Consider the following 12,091-nt stretch of genomic DNA (forward strand, 5'->3'; position numbering starts at 1 on the left):
GCTGCAGCCCCAGGCAGGGCTCAGGGCTCGGCCCCGAGGTGCCAGCACACACCCGGGCACACTGCGGGGAGCACCCAACAACTGCTGCAGGCACCACATCTGCTCTGCTACACAGTCCAGGGACAAGAACGAGTCTGGAAAACAAACACAGAATTACCTGCAATAGCTGGGAATCGACACTGCTCTATGTTTTAGGAAAACACTGGGTTTTTCACACCATTTTCAAGCACAAAATGTTTATTTTTCTTTTTAATCTATACAATCTCTTGGGACTTTTAGTGCCACTGACTTTGTCAGCATACAAGGGATGGACTATACAGGCAATAGCAACATAAACTGTAGGATTCAGTGTGAGCCAAAGGGAACCCGGTGTGAGAACATATTTTCCATGTTTGCTCATGAAGCATACCGACATGAATCTAAAAAACCCAAACAAATTAAAGATACATGGTACAGAGAACAGAAATCTCTTACTGCAGTAAGTATTTTGCCCAGGCAGAAGACTCTGCATAATTGTCTATAAAATTCAATTCTAACTGAATTGATGGAATAATATATTCAAAGGGTACAAACAAAGTAATTTAGACATGTATAATGCTTGAAGTACAATAGAACTATACAATTCACAGCTTGGCAGCACAGGACATCTCTGCCCCTCAGCAGAGGGCTACAAAATGTCATTGTGGGGCCTTTGGGTATGGCCACAGCTGGGTCCTGTGCCTGTAGTGCTGCCCGTAGTGCTCAGGGAAGGAAGGAGACTTACCATGGCAAACCAGCTCTAGTGGTTACCTTGTGCCTTTACACTAAGTGCAGGTGGAGGCTCTATCACAGTAAAATAGGAAAAAAGCAACTTTCAAACAGGAGAGAGGTGTCCATGCCACCTGGAGCGCAAACTTGAGTAAAAACAAAGATAAATATATAAATAAATTTAAAAAAAATCCAAACAGAAGGCAGTGAGACACCAAATTTGAAGTGTCAGATATGAAAAAGAACAGCTTCACATTCTTATTCTGTTCCAGCATTACCACAGCTGGCACACCAAGGAGCAGACATCGCCCTCAAGCGCAGCGGCCGGAGCAGAACCGAACGTGTGCTCTGCTCACACGGGCCCACAGCCACCTGCAGACACGGTCTGCTAGAAACAACAGCTCCATTACTTGTCCTCACTTATGGAACATGCATGAGCTTGATATTTAACTAATTATAAAATCACAACATAGGGAAAGGAAATGAAATCCAGTGTGCTGCTGATCCAGAGGAAAACAGCATTTGCTGCCCGTTACAGAATTAAGTCGTCATCTCCAATGGCTTTACCACAGGCTGGGGAGAACGGAGAGCGCAGCCTGAAGCTGCACCCCTGTCCTTGTATACACCTTCCTTAGATCACTCTGTAAATGCTCCACATTACAATGTACACTTCACTACTCCTTGTACAAACACCAACAATTTTACGATCAGTGCATCAAACAAGCATGTCAAACAAATCTCACCTCACAATTCTTATTTCTAAAAGCTTCAGAAGTGAAAATTCAACCCATGAATAAAAACAAAGCATTTACAGCAGAATGAAACTGATGAGGAACATCAACTGTAAACCTGCAATATCTTTGCAAATAAAAAGACCTCCAACTCACAAGCAGATTGTAAATAAAATACACCTTTCAAATAATTGTACATCTCTTTCCAGCTGGGACTGGAAAGCTGAGATTCAAGGCACTGAACTCCTGCATGGTTAGTACAATTTGCTAATTATCAATTCAAGTACAATGATGTTAAGGATCACAAGTGTGAAACGGAACACAAGGAATAAAGTGTCTTCAGCAATGGGACAGAAGCAGGTATTGCCTTGACAACAAATGATCTGTGGTGCCGCCGCCTCACAGTGATTGCTGATGCAGTGCATGGCTGTGCCCCGGGCCCGCCTCATCCCACACAGACCATGGCATGGACAGAGCAAACACTCCAGCGTGACAGCATCAAAACCACCGGGACCCAGCGCAGGGTCACCCACGGCAAGGCCCCCCACTGACAGGGTCACCCACGGCAAGGCCACCCACTGACAGGGTCACCCGTGTGAAGGACCCCATGGCAGAGTCTCAGTGGCAGGGTCCCGTGGTAGGGTCCCTTGGCACGGTCCTGTAGCACAGTCCCCGCGGCAGGGTCCTGTGGCAGGGTCCCATGGCACAGTCTCCATAGCAGGGTCCCATGGCACAGTCCCCATGGCAGGGTCCCGTGGCAGGGCCCCGCGGCACAGTCCCTGTGGCAGGGTCCTGTGGCAGGGTCCTGTGGCAGGGCCCCGCGCTAGGTCATGCGCAGCCGCGGGCTGGCGGGCCGGGCCGGGCGCTGCAGCGGCCCCGGGTACATGCGCAGGCAGGTGCGGCCCAGCGGCGAGAAGCGCACGATGCCGGGCCCCCGGACCAGCCCCGGCTGCGCCACCGGGCCCGGCCACGGCACTCCGTACACGGGCGAGGGGAACACGGCTCCGTACTGACAGAGAGGCATCACGTACGGCGGCACCGCGCCGGCCAGGGCGGGCCCGGGCACGGGCACGGGCAGGGATGGTGCAGCTCCAGGAGCTAATCCTGTGGGCATAGGGCAAGCCACTGGAACGGGGCACTTGCTCCCCAGTCCTGTCCTTACCGAACTTACCTACAAAAAGAGAAACACAACAAGTGTTGCTACAGGGCACCGCTCTCCCCATGTCAGCCCAACGCCGGGCCCTGGGGCAGCTGCGGGCACAAGCTCAGGGGTGCCACTGTGTCCTTGGGCCTTTCCTTTGGGCTCATTTGTTTTTTCCTTTTATACTTTTGTTGGAGGGTTGGGTTTTGTTTTTGCTTTTTAAAGACAGAATATTTGGAATTTAATAGAAAAGGCTGATATGAGGCAGAGAAGAAAGTTACCTCAATATAACCTCATTGTTTAAAAAGACAAGCAGCATCATTAAACAAGTGAAAATTAACACCCTCGCATGTCCAAAGGAACTCAGTGTTAACTTGTGCATGAAAGTAAATAAACTTCACTAAATGCAGAATTAACCCAAATTCCCTGCTCTACCAGCCAGCGTCAAAAGAACTTTAAAAATTCCAGCCCTTATTTCTGTACAAAATTGTTTCAGCCAGCCGCAGGGAGCTGAGGGTGGCACATCCCTCAGGGCGCCTCGCTGCCTGGCGCTGCTGCTGCCGTGCCAGGTGAGGCACAGCCAGTGGGGACACAGCAGGGCTGCTCCGCCTCATGGGCTGCCAGGACCAATTCCAGACGGTTTTCTAAAATTCTGTTAACATACACTTCAATTAAGCAGCTTTGGCACGCGAGGGGCTGAGAAAGAGCTCTCCTCCCTCAATATGGGATGGCAGAGCTTCCCAAATTACACACTCCATCCTGCATGACACCATGGGAACTGCTGCTACCCCAAATGACTGCAGCATTTCATTACATTTTTCATGTGACAGAATTTACAGCTCCCTGCCAGGGCTCCCACCAGGCCATCTATTTATGGCATAAGGAGAAAAGGGTGTTATTTAATTCTGGGAGCCTCCCATCAATGCGATATTTCACATTCAATTGATAAAACTGGTGTGAAGGTGAAATTTCAGCAGAAAAAATGAATATATGTTTAAGGTTGTGTGGGATGCTTACTCCATGCTTGTGATTTTAATTTCTCAATTAATAATAAAAATTGCAATGTCCACCAGGACGTCCTACTTTGGGGCATTAACCTCTGTTCTAAGGGCAGTTTTAGAAAAATACAGGACTACTTAATGCTCTCCTTCACTTCCCTGTCTCTCATTCTCACCTGAAGCCCGAATCTGATAGTGAACGTTGAACTGAAGGAGATGCTTCGGGATCATGAATTTAACACCAATAATGTTAAAAACCTCACCAAAATTAACAGAAACCAAAGAACAAGAAACAGAGGAATCAAGGATATATTTTTAAGAGCTGCAGACTTCTGTATGCTGTTATTAGATTATTGTTTTAGCATCCTCAAAATGGTGGTTTCTACTGAACTAAGCACCTGTGAGGAATGCCTACAGACATTTGTGAAAATGCTGCATTTTGGACAATGCTCTCAGGCATGTGTGGGGCTGTTGGGGTGCCCTGTGCAGGGCCAGGAGTTGGACTGTACTAGCAAGAGATTACTGAGATAACTCAGTGGCACTAAAAATGTGAGGTTACATTTTTGCCCTTTTTAAAATTAATTTGAAAAACCTTATTTTCAGCTCTTTTAAAGTCCTGAGAAATCTGACTCATTCCAGTTCTGAACTTTTTCCTTCTCAGCTGAATTCCTCAGTAAAGCAGTGGCTGCATTTAATGCTACGGATGTGTGACCAGAAAAAAACTGTCATGCCCCAAACCCAACATTACCCATACACATTAAACCTGATAATGTCACGACAAACACACGTTAATGGTTTAACTTTGCTTCTTCTACCTTCCTCCTATGCTTCACGTGAGCTAAATACACACTTTAAGAGCCATGGCACCTGGTTCTTGCATCTTTCCCTCGGTAGGAGCCTCTTGGGTATGGCCTTTTTTAACCATCACCTTTTTAACCAGTTCTGATGACTCAACACTGATGGAGGCCCACACATCCCATCAGTTCCTGCATGGAGATGCTGACTGAAGCATCAGAATTAACATATGCCAGAAAAGCAGCCCCAAAGCTGTGGGTTTCCCAGCTCCAGGAAAGCCGTAAGACTGCGAGTCCCTTTGCAGGTGCTGTTCAAAGGGCAGCAGATGGACATTCAGGCAGTGAAGAAAGAGGTTTGTGCATCGCTCTGCTGGGTCACAGCACAGCCCTGAACAGGCCTGGCTCAGCAGCTCAAACAGCCAGGCTGATGTGGGGTGACAGCCAGGGATGTCCCTGTGCAGCACAGTGCTGTGTCCATGGCCAGGGCTCACCTGAGGAGGAGCCCCAGCTGCCAGGGGTGCCCAGCCCAGCTGAGAGCCCCCGTGGGCTCCTGTCCCTCCTGCCTGGCCAGCTCTGGCCCTCACAGTGCTCAGGAGCCCAGAGCTGCAGGCAATGCTGAGCGTGGGCTCTCAGGAGAGCAAGATGTGCCATGTGGGCAGGAAGGGAAGCTCTTCCCCTCCACATCTCCACTAGGCTCCTCTGCTGAAGGTATGAACTCCCTGAGCCCAGAGAGACAGTGGCACCTTCACACCTCTGCTCGTGCCACCTCCTCACCTGCACCCAACTCTCCCTGCCCTGACAAAGCTCTGCTCTGAGCACCTGCACATGTCCCTGCAGGCACCAGCCACCAGCTCCTGCTTCCCCCACACCTGCCTTCTCCTGGCAGTTCTTCCTTTGTGGCTGTTTATTCCCCTTCCCCCAAATAATCCCACAAACTCATTTAGTAAACAAGAATAATACATACACAGAGAACAACATACCAGAAAACAATGGTAAAAATGGAAAAACTTCACAAGACAAACACTAGGGTAGTTCAAATACCCCAAATCTGTTGTTGGGACTTGTTATAATTTTTCCTGTGCTCTACCAGGCAAATCTCAAAGTGCTACTACCCCCAGTGATACTCACAGCTCCAGTACTGTCAAACTACTACAGAGCCAAGCACTGGGTGTGACATACCAACACCATAAATACTTCTGGGTTTATATCAGAATAGAGGAAACCAGGTAATTCTGTTGTGAAAGCTGACCATAACTATCACAACCCATTTGAAAAGGCAGGATTTAGACAATTTTCCTTTTGCTGGCTACCCCATTAACATAAGTGTTTTCCTTCTGTATGGACCAACTATTGCTGAAACAAAACTGAGTCACAGGGCAGGCTCAGAGCTGGCTGCCAACATGAGCTGGTCAGGATGATAAAAGAGATGGATATCTCTTTTATCACTTCTTCCCAGTCTGTTGAAACCCCAAAGCTTTTAGGCACTCCTGAAGAGATGTGTGTATGCTTTTCCAATTCCCTGGAAAACTATTCAGACCAAGGCAGTGTTGAATAGTTTCAAACACAGATTCATTTTTTATTATTTTCCCAATCCAGCAGAGAGGAAAGGCACAGGGAAGGGGCTATGGCTTGGTTTTGGCACTGTGGCCATGTCCAGCCTGGCTGCTCCCGGCAGCACAGCCAAGCCCACGAGTCAGGAAATGCCAGCAGAGGTTCAGGTGCTGCTGAAGGTGTCCAAGCCCCCAGCTCCCATCACCCAGTGACACAGACCTGTGTGTTTTCAGAAACAACCTCACTGTGCACTGGGAACATGTTTCAGCCTTTTTGGAGGTGATGTTTTTCCTGTAAAACCCGTGGAGCTACACACAGTATGGAGAACAGACAACATTTTTGCAAGCCCTTCTTTCTCAGGCTTCTCCAGATAGTGTCTTTAAGTACACAATATTCAGTATTCTTTGCACAGAAGGCAGCTCATATTCCTAAACTTATTTCTTGACTAATGCTAACCAAAATACCTGTAAAAATGATTCATCATATCTTCCCAAAGATCACATAGAGAAATCACTCAGGCAATTTGACTTGGTTCTAATATTTCCTGCTGCATTTCATACTGCTGCTGCTGAGAATCTACCTGCATTTACATGCTTCATAAAACCATTTGAAAAGGTACATTTCAATGCTCCTGTGACACAAATGGATAAAGGCTCCTCCTCCTATGAAAGGTCTCACCCAGATTTCTAATATGATCAACCAGGATTTGCAAGCAAATGGACTGGTAACTTCCATAGAAACAAAGCAGAATGTGAAGTTTTCCTTTACATGCCAATTACATTATTGCTGTCTACACTTCTGATGGCAGAGGATGAAAAGAAAACCACTCACTCTTATTTAACACACTACCAGTTTCTCTTCCATTTCCAGCCTTAAAGAGTAGCTTTCACTTAGTTAAAAAAGAATATATTTTATTCACAGTAAACAATTTGCTGCTAGTGGTAGAAGGAGTCTTGAGTAAAAAAGAGATAACTCAGGGAAGTGAGTTCTCTGTTCCAGGGGGAAAGAGAAGATTTTGAGTCAGCCACAAAACTGCTCTGTGTATTTATAACAGTAGGTGAACAGCAAGAGAAAATTTTAAAGTAAAAAATGTATTTTTCTATTTAAATGTATAGATAACATTTTGGGGTTTTTTGTTTGTTTGTTTAATGTATTTTTCATTGTGGGACAACTCCGTTCACTCCTACTCCTGTATGGAACCCTTTAGGGAGGCATTTCTCTTTAAAATAATCCCCAGAGACAAGGCAGAAGTGAAGGTACAAATCCTGCCACCCCGAGCCCCTCATTTGTGACTATCACAAGGGACCACTTTTCCCAAAACAACAACAGCTTTTCCCAAAACTAAGCCCATGTGAGACAGCCCACCCTAAGAACTCTGTACTAGTTTGTTCCAGTTAAAAAAAAAAAACCCACAAAAAGCATAAGAATCACCTTGTTTCCTACTTATCCATCCTTTATTTCCAACATAAAACCTTATAACCTTCTCTGATGGGCTGGAAATCTGCTTAGTGCTCCTTATTCTTTTCTTGCAAAGGCATTTTTGATCAAAAGAGGCGACAAAAGACGGCATTACCAGATGAACTGAAGAAGTACATCCTGAGCTTCAGATTCTCTCTCTCTTGGAAAGCTATTTTTTCCATCCTTTATGTGATTTCCCAAGTTCTTTTTGTCTTTCCAGTTGACTCAGCTGTGATTCACCACATGGCCATCTCGCCATGGAGCTCATCCCTCCGATACACAGGTCACTTGTCCAGCTGTCCACACTAGGAGTTCTCTCATGCTGCTCCCTTCCTCCTCCTTTGGCTATTTCTCTCCAACACCATGCAGCCTTCTTCTCCCTCAACTTCAATTTCCCAGTTAGGGCCAATTTCAGAGGGTACAAACAGCAAAACAATGCTGAACTCCCAAACCAACCCCTGTCAAACTCTTGTATATCATACCTGCCACCTGCAGCATCCTGTGCCATCTTTGTGGCCAAAACACTCAACAAAAAGTACAGCAGCAGTGTTTGCCATCTGCCCTTGCATCTCTGCTGCAGCCAGCACGGTCCTCACAAGGACTTCATGCCCCAAACCACCCCAGGTCTCACCCACCCCAGGGCTCCAGCTGATGCCACTCCTCCACACAACAAGGAACAATGCCAAATGAAGAGCAGGGAATCCCAACCTCTCCATGCTCCTGGTAAATCACCTCCAAAAAACTTCAGTCAGCTCTGCTGACTTCCTGGAACAACTGCCATGGTTGAGAAAGACACAAACCCTCCAAGACCCAGTCTACTGAGATAGGGACATTCCTGTTGCTCTCACAGTGACACACTGCCTTCTCCACAGGCTTCGAGACAGAGACACCAAAACTGCAGGAGGTAAAATTAACCCTAAATTGATAGTGACAGATGATTTAAATATGTAAAATAACCACTCATTTCTCCAGAGATACAGGTGGGCAAAACATCCACATCTAATACTTCAAACTTCTGCAGTGGTCTCAGGGGAAGGACACCAAAATGCTGCAAAAAGTGCATCAAAAGAAAGTAAGAAGTGACTTAAAAAATCTACGCCCTTCCCACCTCGTTATGGAAATCTTTAGTTTGGGTTTACTAGCACCAACTTTGACTTATTTTATGAAAACTGTTAGGGTGTTAAGTAGACATTGCTTACTCCTGAGCTGGTTAAAGCATTACTGAGCAAAAGGATTATTTACTGACTCAGGAAGCAGCAGTTACCAAAGCAGATGCATGGCTGAGGTTCCTGCTTTGGTACATTTTACCTCACCAACAGCTACAGAGCTACTACTGCTACAGGACTTTTTCCCTCTACATCCCAAAAAGGCAGTGGTTTGCTATCCAGATCTTGTTCTCTTGCTTTTAGGGGATTACAAAACAGCTCCTCACTGTTATTTTCCTCTATTTTAGCTCAATTTGCAGTCTTCCAAGAAAATAAACCCAGCAAAAATCACTAGTCATATTACTAGTCAAATTACTCTCCAACTAGTGAGGAGATTTGGAAACCCAGACCAGGGTGGGCCAGAATGGTGAACTAGGATTCTGGACGTGTGCTCATTTCTTGCTGTGCTGCCTCTGTGTCAGCCCTCAGCAGCACTGAATGCAGACATGATGCACCTGCAATGGCTTTGTCCTGCTGCTGAGAACAGAAAGGGACCAATGGGGGCTTTCCAGTTCCTTATTTGTTGTAGGGTACTTTGACAGCATTTCTGAGGATGGCATTGTCCAACAAGTAAGGGTCAGCACCCTCCCAGCTGTCCCCTCCCAGCACAGAACTCACTCCAACTCCACTCAAACAATGGCTCCCACCCACAGAGCCACCAGTCCCTGTTCTGAGGAAAGTTAATATTAAAGACCAAAAAGAAAACTTTACTAATAGTTGAAACTGAGGTTGAGCAACAGATGATAATGATCGGAGTATTGCTCTGCATCGCTGTTAATAAGCAGTTTGGAATTTAAAATATATATTTATATATATATTGCTGCCCATATATCCCTTAAGATTATTCCAAAGGACAATTAAAAAAAATTGATTTAGTACTGAATGAAAAGAGCTGGACATTTATAGAAAGCATTTATCTGGAGTAATTTTAGTCTATGTCCTCCTCCACATCTGAGTTCTGCAAAGGCTGTCAGACACATAGCAAAAGGTATGTCCTTCAAGGAGGGCCACTTACTCCACATGTCTCATTCTGCATTTGCATGGGGTTAGCCTTTGGCTCCATGTCTTGCCTTTTTTGGTTCTGCTTCAGTTGGTTTAAAGAAGGTTTTGTCTGTGCAGCTCCAACAGTTTTGCTCGTCCACTGGTCCACCAGCTTGTGCAGGTCATCTGTGAACGTCCCTTTCTTGTTGTTACTGTTGTTGGCCTGAACCTGCAGCGTCGACTGCGGGAGGGGCTCAGGACACGTCACCAGGCTGTTGGTCGAGGATCCTGGAAAATCACACAGAGAGCTGAGATGGTGTCTCTGCCTTCCTTACCCCTGCAGCTCAAACCCCTTCTCACCTACTGCCACTCCAGTGGTGGCTTTTTGGATTTCTAACCCTCCCCCTCCTGGCGGCAGAACACCTTTGCTTAAAGAAATGGTCCAAGTCCAATGGGTTTGCATTTTCTATCACATCATGTTACCTTGGCTGCTAATTTGTCTTGGGTGAAATTAGGGACAGGGACTGAAGCCAGGAATGCAGCCCCATAAAGCTGACATCCCATACAACATCTCCTCAGACACTACCATGAGGAAGAGGGAGGTGGGATGTATTGCTAACATTGCAAGCATTTATAAAATTAATTTACCATTTATTTCACTTGCCTAAGTTTACTGTCCTCCTGGAAAAATGTTATTGTCACAGAGGTAACAGGCAGGGCTGGTTCCTGCTCCTCTGGGAGCCCACCACCTCTCTCGATGATGCAAGGACCATTCACATGGCTATTTGTGTATTTTAGGGGGAAAAAACCCCATCAGGACCATGAAAGTATAGAAGAGAGAGGAGAGAGGCTGTAGTGGGCAGGGTGACTGTTTGAGACAAAGATAGAGAACTTTTGGTATAGACAAAAGCAGTCAGGAAGAGTACTGATAGAGATTTAATTCTGTATGTTCACTTCTTCCTAGAAGAACCAGAAAAAAAAAAATTCTGCCCTTTTTCTGCTTAGTGACTACAAGTCTGACACAGCAAGCTCAGCAGGGGACTGCAACGGAAGGAGTCTGAGTTTGACCTAAACAGAAAATGTAAAGTAACTTCTCAGCTGACATACTTGAGACAGCTAAAGTTTGGAAATAAAGACCATCTCTCCAAGCAAAAAGTTCATAGAACTGTGGTAAAATGACTGTATAAGCAAACATGAACATGGCATATTTTCTCTGTTAATCAGTTACCAGCCAATGAAACCAAGTACACTAATTAGTCCTACAGTTATATAAAGTACATTAATAACCTTTAAATGATCATGCATTCAGCCTGCAATGTCACTTCTAAGTGAATACTGCTCAATTCCTTTTCCTTCACTTGGGGTAAAAGTGAGAAAAGTAAGGATTTTTAGAAGAAAGCTCTTCAATTGGTGTTTAATATTTCATGCAGCTCAAGGGGGGGGCTGGAGAGGTTTTAAGCTATCAATTCCTCCAGCAGAGAGCTGCACTCATACAGAGGTGTGTATTTCAGAGACAGACACTGGACCCAGTTCCCTGGCCGCATGCGTGCACAGTCTCACACACAGAACACCACGACTCTCTTGCAGCATGCAAGGTTCCCAACAAATCACAGCACATGCATTACTCTCAAAGTATCACCATTTATAGTCTAGCTTCTGCTAAGTGCATCAGCTCTAGTTATTAAACAATTAGCTTTTAGTAAAAAATAATAATAAAAAAGCAAAGAACATCCCATGCCATGAAGGAAATACTGAGAAACAAAAACGGGATAGTTACTACTACTGTGATCTTTGCCTAGACATAGTCGTTTCAAGGTGGACCCTACAAGGTAAAACAATACAAGACACACAGAATTAGGTAAGACTAAACACAACAAATCAGACGGACAAGCTTCTGTACTTTTAAGCAATCAGAAAGTAGTTATTATGCAAGAAAGGACAGACAAAGTCAGCAGTTCAGGTGAGTAAAGGAAGCCTAAATAACTGGACAGCTCAAACCTTTCTTAATGTGCAGCCATTCAAAAGCTTTGGGAAGTACCACAACATGCCAAAAGCAAGGGCTCATGACTTAAAGATGCATTTGTTTGGTTTTTTTTGGTTGGTTGGTTTTAATTTTTTTTAAAATTGATTTTATTTTCCTTTTTTTTTTTTTTTTCCCAAATTGCCTTGGCTTCCTAATAGAAGGTTTTGATTTGTTTCCTATTAATGCAGGAAATAATGTCAATTTAATTTGTGATTGGAGGCCAAAAATTCTTTCAGGAACAAGTCAAGCTAGTCTGGCTGCAAAGACAAACCATAAAACAACCCTAAAAATATTGTTTTACAAGTCCAAAAAGATACATTGTTCTGCAGGTCTGAGGCCAATCGTTTCCAAATAGTTTATTTGTAGGATTTGTGTCTAAATGTGAGACTCTGAACTTCAATTGAATGGAACTGTGAATGAGTTTCCCTTATGCCTTGTCCAAGTGCAGAAAAATAATCCGTC

General features: G+C 45.1%; 1 protein-coding gene across 9 annotated transcripts in view; it reads right to left on the reverse strand.

Moving 5' to 3' along the window:
• Positions 1-12,091, reverse strand: part of WNK2 (WNK lysine deficient protein kinase 2) — a 96,263-nt gene that overhangs the window by 6,949 nt on the left and 77,223 nt on the right. For 5 of the 9 annotated variants that reach the window (XM_074550192.1, XM_074550194.1, XM_074550191.1 and 2 more), the window contains 3 exons: positions 11,384-11,428; positions 9,641-9,894; positions 220-2,649 (listed from right to left, as the gene is read on the reverse strand). In XM_074550192.1, the coding sequence (XP_074406293.1) occupies positions 2,302-2,649; positions 9,641-9,894; positions 11,384-11,428 (647 nt within the window). In that variant the 3' untranslated portion in view covers positions 220-2,301. Of the gene's footprint in view, positions 1-219; positions 2,650-9,640; positions 9,895-11,383; positions 11,429-12,091 lie in introns of those variants that run through there. The other 4 variants (XM_074550199.1, XM_074550198.1, XM_074550196.1 and 1 more) reach the window with 4 other exon arrangements.

Source organism: Zonotrichia albicollis, chromosome 12 (assembly GCF_047830755.1).
Source record: "Zonotrichia albicollis isolate bZonAlb1 chromosome 12, bZonAlb1.hap1, whole genome shotgun sequence".
NCBI lineage: Eukaryota > Metazoa > Chordata > Aves > Passeriformes > Passerellidae > Zonotrichia > Zonotrichia albicollis.